At 37.5% G+C, this 13,592-nt stretch overlaps 1 protein-coding gene across 1 annotated transcript in view; it reads left to right on the forward strand.

Moving 5' to 3' along the window:
- The first annotated feature begins 3,859 nt into the window (after positions 1-3,859).
- Positions 3,860-13,592, forward strand: part of LOC144444421 (unhealthy ribosome biogenesis protein 2 homolog) — a 257,137-nt gene continuing 247,404 nt past the window's right edge. Inside the window, exons 1-3 of the mRNA XM_078133832.1 lie at positions 3,860-3,877; positions 6,017-6,083; positions 8,721-8,871. Coding sequence (XP_077989958.1) covers positions 3,860-3,877; positions 6,017-6,083; positions 8,721-8,871 — 236 coding nt within the window. The remainder of the gene's footprint in view (positions 3,878-6,016; positions 6,084-8,720; positions 8,872-13,592) is intronic.

Consider the following 13,592-nt stretch of genomic DNA (forward strand, 5'->3'; position numbering starts at 1 on the left):
TTGTTTCATTTTTAGCACAACTGAACTGAGGTTCAGTAGTGCTATAGGGATCGCCCGGCATCTGTCTGTCTGTCTCTGTGTGTGTGGATGTGTGTGTGTGTGTGTGTGTGTGTGTGTAAACAACTTAAAGTCAAAAACCGCTGAACCGATTGCCACGATATTTGGTGGGTCCATTACCTTGGGTTAGTTGGGAAATTGTTCAAATCAAAATGATCACATCACAGGTGTGTGATTTGGGTCAAAAAATGTGTTTTTTGGTCAAAAAAACTTAAACTCAGAAACTACTGGGCAGATTGGTGTGAAATTTGGTGGGAACATTCTTAAGGGGGTGTAAAGTAAGATTTGTTCATGACGGGATGATTCCATCAGTGATATGCAAATTAGGGCTAAAAATGTGTCTTTTTGGTTAAAAATGTATACTGAGCAGATTGGGCTGAAATTTAATGGGAATGTATCTAAGGATGTATGGACAAAGAAATATTAAGCATACCATGATTCCATGAGTGATATGCAAATTAGGTGTAAAAATGTTCATTTTTGGTCAAAAACTTATATCTCAAAAAGTACTTGGTCACCGAGTCTGAAACTTGGTGAGATGTTTCTGAGTGTTATTCTTCAAAACATTTTGACAAAATTGGCCCTTAGCAACAACCAAATGGCAGTATATTTTGGTCAAATAACATCATATGGTAGGCAAATGAGTAAACATTCAAAAAATGTATGCAAATACCGTAGCAACCATGACCACGCCCATAGCAACAGCCAAACGGTCGTGTATTTCACAAATATAACAACAGGGATAGAAAGACAAATGAATAAACATTCAAAAAATGTATGCAAATGTGCCTAGCAACAATACCACGCCCATTGCAACAGCCAAATGATCACATATATTGCAAAGATAACAAAGGGGATTAATAGACAATTAAATAAACATTCAAAAAATGTATGTAAATATGCCTAGCAACAAGACCACGCCCATAGCAACAGCCAAATAATCACATATATTGCAAAGATAACAGGAATAGAAGACAAATGAATAAACATTCAAAAAATGTATGCAAGTGTGCCTAGCAACAAGACCACGCCCATAGCAACAGACAAATGATCACATATATTGCGAAGATAACAATGGGGATTAATAGACAATTGAATAAATATTCAAAATATGTATGTAAATATGCCTAGCAACAAGACCATGTCCATAGCAACAGCCAAATGATAGCATATATCGTAAAGATAGCAACATGGTTGGATAGGCAACTGGATAGTCATTCACCAAATGAACACTTATTGTTAGCATGTTAGCATTTTTAAAAACTGTACAGTTGTGCTACAATGCCATTGGCGGTATTTTTACAACTGTTACACTGCTGTGTTCATCATTCCCTCTTCAAATTCATGACAAGAGTTTAAAAAAAAACCACATTTTGAAGAAAATAAACTCCCTGACTTTAAAAAGTACTAAATGTGAACGAAAAACTTACAAATAATACAGTCAATCAAACTTTCAAATAATTTATTTTTAAATACAACTGTAATTATTTTCTGATTTCATCTCTGAGTTCATTCTTCATGTCTGACCGGATGCACATGTATCGGCCGTCTCGAGTGGTTATGCCAGTGATCACTCATTGATTCAGTGCCCAACATTCACGTGTCACTGTCAACATCATGCAACACGATCCCCTAACACAGCTTTGTCGGAATCAAAATACACATGTACTCATTTTGTTTCTATTAATTTAACCCATCAACAAATGGCAATCACAACCTGTCCCATAAAATTTGGTTTCCTAAGGCTTATGTGGCAGAGAGATGTTCCGATTTCCCGTAGCAAGTTCAGTGTTTCACACACATCAGTGAGTAGGTCAGAGGTCGAGACAGTGATGCGTCGGTAGACAAAACGTGAAGAGAGACGTCCATTTCGGCGTCTCATCTCTTCCCTCTAATGTTTCAATTGAAGATTATGTTCTAATGTTTCAATTGAAGATTAAGTTTTATCAAAGTTGAATTTTTTTGTTGCATATTAATCCATTTGTTTGCATGTTAAGAATAGAACAGCGCGTTGTCACTGTATCTTATATGATGTCAACAAAACTGTCGCTTACAGAGTCAGTATACTTTTTGTGGGATTGACGCCGGCCAGGGCAGGGGTTTGCCCTGGACTTAGGTGTCTGCCGTAAAATGAATGCGCCAAATTGACGCAAGGTGGGAAAATTATTGCGCCATTTGTAATTTTAGGGGGCCAATGTCGCAAGGCCGCGGCCTCGGCAGAACACTGTATATGTATCTGAAATTTGCATTGTACTACCCTTATATGGGAAAAATAGTGACGTATTCGAAGCGGGACATGCATGATGTCATGGCATATCATGAATATTGATCAGCTCAGTGTGCAGGGAGATTTCAACTTTCGCATCATTGCAAATTGTACAATTACAATTGATACGATGACTGTTTGGAGTTCTCGTTTTCAACAATCCATCGATGAGTTTAGTTTTAAATTCTGATCGGCCTAGTTTTGTTAGAACAGGGTTTTGGAGACCATCCTACGTGAATGTCTCCTCCGGAACATGAACAACAACTGTGATTTATAGTCGCTACACAAATGCCCAGAGTTCCGACAATAGCTTGGCGATGTTTTGGAGGGCATTGAAAGAATGACAATAAAATATTATAAGATCGATTATTTTACAAAATAAAAATAAGAATAATCTGTCGATATTTTTCCCATCTTATCTTATTATTCTCGTGCAGTTTTCAGAGAAATTCCCAGGTTTTTATTTCATAATCTCCAACACGCAGTTTCATTGTTTTTATCCGATGAGCTATTCATCTGCCGACCACGTCTGTTTTACCTCCATGACTTTATCGACTGCTGTAACATATAAAATATTTGCTCGAATTTCCGCCTTGTCATGATTTCTAAAACAAAATAAATCTGCCGCTCAGACATGAATGGATCTTGCTACTTTAGTCGGCGACACCGGTCGTCTGTGTAGGGTTACATGTGTTATTGTCTCGGATCGAGTGAATGGTTACAAATTAGTCAAATTAGCAAGCAATTTAACATCAACGTCAAAGCTCAACATCAGGAGGCATTTGTCATCTGGAAAATTGAAATTCGAATTGCCTCAAAATTATTTTAGATCCCTAGTTTATTTCATTCATCATTAAAATTTTCCAGGGTTAAAGGTGTAAAACACTGGAATTATTTATAGCCAACCTCAAAATCCTCTTTTTTTCTTTTTCTTGTGTGCATTTCCCAGTCATTTTTTTTTCTGAGATTTTGTGCAATTTTTCATAACAGTAGATTTTTGTAACTAACCACTTTATTACATCGCTAAAACAAAACTGCATAGTTAAGAGCGGAAGAACTGAACCACTTCTACATGTTACCAAAATAAAAAAATTAAATTACAGACATCTTCTCTTTGTCTTCCCGGGGTCGATGACCTTCACGTAGTCGGGTACCGGGTTGATCTATAGCTCAAGTGTTTTCTTAGCAAGCGATCATTTTTATAAACACATATGACATTATTGCCCATATTTTAGCCGATTTCTCTTGTAATACTTTTTGGTGGAATCGAAACCCTTCTTTTACCTCATGTGTAAACCCGGAAATAATGACATCCTATTTTACATGGTTTTGGCATTTGCATTGAAGGCTGAAAATCGGTACACCCTGTTACACATACCGAGCGTGCCAAATCACACAAGAAATTCAAACTCCCCCGAAATAATAACGAACCTGTAAATCTTTTTTTTTTAAAGAAGTAAATTTTGGGGTTTTTTCCGCCCATTATCTGCGTATTATTTTGAATTGATTACATGTAACAAAGCATTCTTTTTCACCATGTCGTTGGAAGTGGCAGTATGTCGATTATCTCAATCTAAACTGAGCATGACGTCAACCCGACTTTCCGTGTTATGATACACATAGTACATGCTGCATCAACAGAAAATAATGTAACACGTCTGGACAAAAATATACAAGGAAAGAAGGCAGAATACTATTCAAAATGGTGCCGAAACAGATTTTTTGGATCATGAGTTTCAATTGCAAAAGTCGTGTAGCTGTAAGTGCAATTGTCTTCTGCTCAACCCTGCCACGTACGTACATCCCCGGCGTACAGCACACCCCGTTATATTCATACGCTGTCGTCCAAGCTCCATATTTTGATTCACTGTACAGTGGTAAAGTTATAAAATTGGCCCGTTCAACCCTTTCGGGACATTGCAATGAACGATAAACAAAACAGCGATTTACTTCAGACAGTTCCTTTGCCATCGCTAGTGCATTGTTGTGTGATACGTCAACACAGCTGTCTCCCCGGTACATTTGTATTCCGATCTTTGAACAAACATACAAAAGGTTCTTTTTCGTGAAATTCATTCTTTTATTTATAAAACTATATGTGTTACATAATTATGACACATTACAATGAAACAAAATTGCCACCTCTGTCGAGTCAAAAGTGTTATATGCAGTAGACAACTGCCATCCATTGTCTATGGTATAATACACACACTGCACAGTCGCTGTATACTGTGTCGGCCGAACTTTCAAGCTCAATGTGTATATGGCCGTTTCGTTGCGAGCCTGTACATAATACAGTTCGAGTATCACAACGACTAGCAACGCAGTGAAATGATTCCGATGTCCGTTGTTACTATAAATGATTTTGGTTCAGGCAGAAACAGTGTCTGTCATAACAGGATTAGTAAATGTTTGATCGTTGTCATTGATATGTGGACGCGGTGACGTGAGTGTTAATCCGCTCAGATAAGACGCTGTGTACTGGGTGGAGTAGTCCCTAATGCGGTGACCCGGGATTGAAATACGGGCCTTTAAGATAAAGCCTAATTACCGAAAATCATTAATTATGCAAATTATTCGTTAACACTGTATGGTGCATCAACAAACTTGATAGGACATATGTGTTTCTTATGGTTAACGTGTGTACTAAATTATGTTGAATTTGAAATATGTATTCTTAAGATATAGCCTAATTACCAAAAATAATTAATTATGCAAATCATTCATTAATGCCGTAAGATACATCAACGAATTTTATAGGACAAATGTATGTTGTTATGTTAAACGAATATACTAAATTATATTGAAATTGAAGTATGCAGTCTTAAGATATTGCGTAATTAGTTGATTTCATTAATATGCAAATTTCTCTAATTAAACATTAACAGATCTGGCTCAAAACCTAATCAGGTCTAGCTATTACCTTAAAGATTATATATCCCAAATTTCATTACATTTGAGCCAGCCGATTTTTAGAAAATGATGACACAGACACACAGACAGACAGACAGACAGACAGACAGACACACAGACACACCTTCCCCTTTTAATACCTCCCGTACCCTTACGGGAGGTAAAAATAGTGCAAATGACAAAGACAGACAGGCAGACAAACACCACACCACATATATAGCTCACTTCTACACTTCATAAGTTAAGTTGTGCTAAAATATGTACATGTATGTAATAAAAGAAAAGAAAACAATGTTACCTTACAGAAGGCTCTTATACTGAAAAGTACTTTAATTAGTTGACATCCTAGCTCTGGATGTATATGGTATGAGGTTCGACACAACTTCCCTATCCGCTATGACTTTTCCCTATTGTAAATAGCGAGACTTCGAACAGATTTCTTTCACATGGTTTGGGAATAAAACCAACACAAACCCTTGCTAATGACAATACAAAATACTAAGAATAAGTTTACATTGTATATCATTAAATGCAACATATGTCTTGTCTATTCTGTCGTTTCTTGTCTTAACATTCACTCGAGCCGTAAAATGTGCAACATGAAAGCTGCTTAAATGTGTAAAAAGTTTATGCATGTGTGCAATATTGAGCTCATCTGTTTGCTTGTCTTACCATTTTCCATTTCGTGGCTCTAGTGAACAGAAGAATTGACAGAATACACAAGACGTAGGTTGAATTTAATGATTTAAAGTTAATTTCTGTATTTTATATACTTATTAGCATGGGTATGCAGGGATCACCCTGGCTCCAGAGCTGCATGAGCCAATGTCCCATTTGGAGAAAATGAGTGAGACAATTTGAAAACTGTGTGGGACGGAAGTAAAAATATGGCAACTGTATGTGCGTCATGTGTATATTATACTGGTATACACTGTAACACACACACACACACACACACACACACACACACACACACACACATATATATATATAATTGTGATCATAAGCCTATGGATTTCATATCAACTTTCATACTAGAATTTGCTACTGTACAAATAAACACAGTACATACACATCAACATATTAACTTCATGAAACATTTATTTCATAGGAAAATACCACGTCAACGGTCTATAACTCCTATACTTGTCTTGCATTGTACATCATTGTCCTTAACTGTAGATTTCTGCGAAGGTAGCAGATCATTTCTCCCTTGTCCTTATCGTGACGCAAAAACGACCCATACATAGCCAGCCAATTATTTTGAAATTTCCGGTTTGTCTTGCGACCTACACCAGGACATACCCATTCTTCGTCCTCACTAGCGAATGTAGTCGAATCCAGATTAGTTCCCAGCGAAGGAGTAACTTTTGTACAATAGTCCAAGATAGAGCATTTGCGTTTCTTGGTCCCACTCGTACCAATCTGATATTTGATAGGCTGGTTTTCCTGTATTTACCTTTATTCCATCGTTATTGCGTCTTTTTCGTGAGTTTTTTTCCGCCGGGCGAATGCCAGTTTTTTTTCCCCCGGGGAAAAAAACTCACGAAAAAGACGCAATAACGATGGAATAAAGGTAAATACAGGAAAACCAGCCTATCTAATATCAGATTTTAATCAGATTGCACTCGTACTGGCACCCGACGTCTTTGAAAGCTCCATTACGTACACATGTACGTGTGACTAATCAGTAATGAACATTTACTGTATCAACTCCGTTGATTTGTCGATGAGCGCCTGCCTTCATGTCGGCAACCAATCATAGACACTGTTTGAAAGGGGCATGATGCAGATAAACCTTGCCGCCTGAGGGCAGCAACAGACATGCGTAGTATGCGCCTTGTACGTTAGTAGTAAACAAAAGCTTAGATATGATGTCGCGTATCTATCACAGTGACGCGCTATTAGTATCGACGGTGCGATTTTGTGTCCCAATTGAGTTTTCTGGACGCGATATTTTTGTTTTTACAGCGCAAATAGCGCGTGATCGCGGCCCAGAGTGATCCCTGGGTATGGGTGGTTTTTATTATGGAAATCCGTGATATTGAAATCTCACAATTTATAATAAGGAAGAACCATAGCGGATAAGGAAGATGTGTTGAACCTCACAGCATATACATGTACATCCAGAGCTATTGACATCCTAATTTTTCTAAGGCAGGAAATAATAACATTACCGAAACATGGACACCAAAACTAAAACAAAAAGTTAAAAAATTGTAAGACATGACACTATGATGTGTCAATTGACAATCAAATTATATACATGTAACTGTACATATGCAGATACAGCTGATCACTGTAAAATACGCTGACTCTGCAGGTAGTTACCTGACTTGTATGCTGAGAGGTACTCATGGATGAAAAATATGGTAATATTAAAACATTTGTCAAACTACCTAGTTGTAGTGACACCTACAATCATGAATTTCAAATGAACTCAGAACATGAAAAGTGTAATTTGAGGCCTCCGTTGTTGTTGTTTTTCTTCTTGACACAATTCGTCAATGTAACACACTTCCATCATATGGTTTGGCGCCATTTTTTTCAGTCTGACACGATACAAGTTTCATTATAACTATCATAAACACGAACTGATATAATACACAGGCCTCGGCTTTCAACAAAATAAAAGATAAATATTTTAAGATGTACAAATACAGTTCTACACGATCAGTGATTGATGAATTCGAGCGAAATCTTGCATTGTATTGCATGCACCTTATGGTTCGACACATGAATAACTATGTATCTTGTCAGGCTTTTGGCAAAGGTTAGAGACTAAAAATAAAATCAGCGTAGACGTATAAACTGGTAATTGTTGGGAGTATAAGACATCATCTTGTTGTACGTGTATCCGTACTCAGAATTCAACTCTGGGCAGTCGAAAGTTTGCCTCAGGCAGCTGGCAGGAATTTAACAAATGTGTTGAAACGCTAAAAAAACCTATGCAATTTTAGAATTAAAATACAAAATAAGCACAAAACACAAACAAACCATGTGACCACTGAAGCTAACAATAATTTCTCTCATACTTACAACAATTTCCATTCCAATACATATTTTTCTATATCGTAAAGTTCAAAAATGAACATTACACCTAGTAATAAGAGCGTGAAACATACCTGCTTCCACCTCTCTGTGCGGCTGTCATTTTTTACCTTCCATAAGGAAGGTCTTAATATAGCGATGAAGTCTGTGTGTGTGTGTGTGTGTATCACCATTTCCGAAAAAACGGCTGCATCAATTCAAACGAAATTTCATAAACATGTCCCATAGGGTAATGGCCAGAACTGATTAGGTTTTGGTAATAATCCGATGAATATTAATGACCAATTTGAGTAATTAATCGATCGCCTTACAGTTTAAGTTTGGTTTTGTGTGATTTTATTGACTGCTTTCCGAGATGAGACGTTGGATTTGGAAATTCAAGTTTAATCAATCATAAAACAGCCATAACTGATACTTTTATTACTATTGACAGGAGTTCATAAGAGATTGAAGGACAAAGACACTGGTTGGAAAGACAAGGTTCAACTGGCAAAGTTTGCATGGACATCAACAGAGTGTTACATCCCAAACAAACACCAAGTCTTGACAGAATGGATATCCAATGTGCTAATCAATTTAAACAAGTAAGCAATGTAACCTGTTTAACCCTTGCGACACCACGTCGTTGTGTACGATGGCAGTCCCTTCTGGATCACCATGACATGGCGTGGCTTCGACAAGCTCACTCATTTGCATAATTTAAACAACTGTCAATAGCATGTTGAAATATGATGGCATTACGTTTGAACTGCCACTATTTTTTACTGTAATCATGACGAATTCCGTTTAATCTAACTATATATGAAATTATTTTGGTGGAAAAATTATGTCTTTGCTGTTTTTAGATCGATGGTAAACAAGTATGGACGTTTGCACTTCGAAAGTTGTACACAAAGATGGTGCCCGTGTTGGCCGTGCTGAACATGCTTCAGTACAGAAGCAAAAAAGTGGCCATTTTTTATTTAGACACCAAAATTATTTACCAAAACAGTATTACCAGTATATTCCATCCAATATAACCAAATGTCAGAGGAGGCTGGAAGGGGGTGCAGAGCATGATGGGTAAAAACAACTGTGTGCAATAGCTCATAATGCTGTGAGCCTCCTTTGTGTGTACACTTAGATCATGTGGCACGACCTTTAAAGTCTTCTCCAAGGTCAAATAGCTAAATTTGGGTTTCTTCAAAGCTTTTTGAATAAAACATTAAGATGATTATTATGTGAAGCATATGCAAGTCACTTAATTTATCGACCTTGATGTGAATAGCAAAATGGTACCCATGTTGTGATAAACAAGCACATTTTATCTGTTACCTCCAACAGTTTGATACATATGGCCTCATTCAAGAGTCTACTCTCATATTATCAATGATGAGCTTTCTTATGAGACATTGACTTTTGACCTTGACAAACATTTCAAGCTGAAATGACCAATATTTTCTTTCTATGTTAGGGTGAGGTTTTGTTTTTTTTGTTTCTCATCTCCAATGGAATAGTCAGGCGGGTCGGGCGGGCGAAATAAAAAAAAGGGGGGGGGGGGGGGGGCAAGAAAAAAAAATGTATTTCTTCAGTTCTATTCTCTGTCCTTTCTGTCCTGTTAGTCTCTATACAACATCATTTCTCTTCTCTTTATTGAATTCCTTGTTACAAGTCTCTTTCCTTCATTTTAGCAAGGTTGACAAGTCTGTAGAACAACTTTGTAAGAAGATGATAAATACTTATCATCCTGATGGGTGTATATCTGTAGCCATGAACTATTGTGTGATTTTATCAGGAGTACTAATACATTCGTCCTATTAATCAAAGTGGCATTGCCATCGCTAACAATGTTTTCAAGTTATCCAATTTGAACTTTAGTATGTAACTTTTTGAAACACTTACGTGATTGTCATCAGTGTGCTAGATGAATTTTCATTTATATAAACCATTACTTCTATGAAACATTTTTCTTCAGTGTGAACTTGTCAAAATAATCCACCTGATAACATGTAAACATTTCTAGAACTCAGAACCCCTTTGGGATTTACTGTTTAAAAGTAATTAAAAGTAATAATGTAAACATCGGAATGTCTTCAAAGGTCATGCATGTCATGGGTCATGAAACGCTATGGAGTCGGTCATTTCCCTGATAATACAACTGATTTAAAGCTAAAAACTGGTCAAGAAATTAGGAATGCAGTATGACTTTTACCAATTTTAAGCATAATTTTGAAAATGATGGAAATATTCTTAGCTATTATTACATTGCAGCTAAATGTACTGCGCGACAGTATTAATTTTGAGCCCTGTCCCTCATCAAACCTCAACGGCTTCTACCATGATGAAAGACACATGCTGCTCTGACATAACAAAGGGGTTGGGTGGGTGGGTGGGTGAGAGGGGGGGGGGGGTTAGTCGGCGGTGTTCTGCCAAGGTTTCCAACAAGTGGGGACACAGCATTATAATTCTCTCCGATGCTAAAGTATGACCAATTGAGAACTTCCCAACCTCGAAAATCCGAGGTTAGTTAATATGCTAAGCTGTTAGAAATGTGTTAATTGGCCTCATCATCTATATCAACAGAAATAAAGAAGTGTCGGGTATTTGCATAATCTTCTTTTCCATCTTTTCATTGTATGCATGGTGCGCTCAGACCACTATAGAAAGAGGTTGTCTTGCTGCTAGACGTTCGGGCTTCTCCCGACGAAGTTCGCTGTGACGGCGAACGCCCATCCTTGTCGTATTGTAAATTCAGAATAACACCTGAGGTCTAGCAGCTAGACTAGGACATGAGTAGCTGTGGCCAGATTCATAGGAAGTATTTATAGTAGGAGCACAGAAACTTCAAAGGCTTATTTATTCTTTATTGTTTAGTATAATGTCGTAGCGTTATTTTACAAATTGTGACGCGAACTTGGCCGCTTTATAATGAACACGCAGGACAATAGCCACCTTAGCTCTGAAATACGATTTGAGAACTCTCTGTCAGCAGTTGTGTCGCAGTTCTCTGAGTGCACATTTCCAAACTTTGACCCGTCTTTTTTACACCTGACCCCATGAAGACGCGACATTACACAAATATCCATTATCGGATAAAATCTGATTTTAGACTCTAGGTTAGATGCTTGCTCTGATTCACTTTTTATGATATTATCCTATAAAAAGTACTCTGTACGTGCGAAGAGTAATATTAGAGTCTAAAATTCGATTTTGTTGGCGTCTGTCAAATCGCTACCTAATCTTGCTGCTAGATGTTCGTGCTTTCTTTCGATACTAATTACTATAAGCGAACGAAGTTCGCAGTGAGGGCTTGCCTTGGATGTTCCATCCTCGATAGCGATGTTCGGTCGTGTGTCGTATTGTATCGGAAGAACATCCGAGGTCTGGCAGATAGACTAATCGCTACCATGAAAAGAGGCCAATGGTTTGCGTGATGTTGAAAATAAAACATCCATATGATTATTATATTGAAACGGCTTAGTGAATACACACAACTAGCACTATAAACGGAGATGTGTTCCAACTCAGACTCAGACCACTAATGAATATTTTCAGTGATCTGAGGTTACACAGACAAGGAACACAAAATTGCAGTCCCGTGCTTTTAAGTTTTATAATGTTTTGCACTCGCAAATCCGTGATCAAAGAATGTACACTTGCTATTGGATCCAGGATGAATAAAGTTTAAACGTTGTAAACCTTTCTCGAATATATTCTGACAGTGATGTTGAATTTGAGGGAAAATTCTGTTTGACAATAGAATAGACTAACCAAGATTACTGACTACATAGCTCTTCAATGTAAGTGTGAGCAGTGAAGTGAAAACAGCTAGTGTACTTCCCGTTTCTCGGACAAGGCAACATTATATCGCCCTTCACATGCTATTGTTTGTAATTGATAAAACAAAAGGCGTTCTATGGAATATCATATCCCTTCGTCGCTAAAATTAACAGAGACGAGAAAATGACGGAAATGCAAGATATCGAACATTCAGGACAAACACCTTTTTCAGTTAGAAAAACTTCCCTTTTTGAAATGGAGATTAGTCCCCAGCATCATTTTCACAAACCTGCGAAGAGGCCTTGATTGACACAACATTGTACAGTCATGGACACAGTCTATCTGAGAGACATTCCTTACTGTTCACAAATACAGACATTTCTACTAGGCTACATCCATTTCGTAGGGTCTATGATCCATCTCAGACCGGTTGACCACTAGTGGTCTGAGGGTCCATGTCGCCCTGCTTGCATACGGAGTAAGTCGCCTACAAAGAGACAGTTGTGAAACCTGGGCTTACCTGAAATGCTAGTATAGTAGTAACTAAAGATTTAACGCATCTGTGTTCAAATATCAGCAATAAATCGACTATTTAGTAATTTTACCTCGCCTTGGCTACAAAAGTACTAGTCCCAGTCCGGAGGACCAGAAATCCCGAAATCACAAGTTCAATCGTAAAATTTATGCCCAAGCGGACGCCCGATCAAATGTGGCGGAGTTTGTAAGGCGGGACTTTGAAATCAGTCGGAACTGGAAAAGTTCCGATTTTCGACACCTTTTGTGATCGTACCAGCGACTACTATCGTCAAAAAGATGTAAAATGAGTACATATTCGACCGATTGCTAATATTTGATAGCTTTATAAAAAAAATTATATGTAATTATTTTGTTATTGGTGCGAAAGTATTTTGTTTTCGCACTCGCTATAGGACGGTTACTTTTCGTAGGACGGTGTTGAGCGAAACGCGTGCACCGTCTGCAAGCAGGACTGTGAGCCATGGTACAACATCTGAGCACAGACAAGGAACACAGTTTCTTGTCTGTGATGTGAGGTACAACTACTGACCATTATCGGATTGAGAGGTGTCAACGAGTTCCAGCAAGATGCTTAGTTTAGACAAACAAGTTTTATTTACACATAGCCCCAAAGCATAGGCTGGTGGCGTTATTCACCATATGGGTACAGGTGTAAGAAGGTGCTAAAAGGTGTTACTTTTAGCATCGGCAGAATTGTAATGGGCCCCTTGGTTCCAAAATGTGGTGTCATTTGACAGGGAGTGGGGTCAATTATTATTGTCTATGAAATATTCATATAAATTATCTCAGACCTCTATAGAGATACTGTGGTCTGAGATATTCCATTACGTATAGACCATTACCTAACTACATAAAAAAATTCCATTCATAATAACAGTTCCCAGTAAGCTATTTTTTGAAAATTGTGTACTACACATTACACCTTAGAAAAAGAAGGCAATTAAGATTATGTAATTTTAAGTTATATATATATATATATATATATATATATATATATATATATATATAT

Source organism: Glandiceps talaboti, chromosome 13 (genome assembly GCF_964340395.1).
Source record: "Glandiceps talaboti chromosome 13, keGlaTala1.1, whole genome shotgun sequence".
Lineage (NCBI taxonomy): Eukaryota > Metazoa > Hemichordata > Enteropneusta > Spengelidae > Glandiceps > Glandiceps talaboti.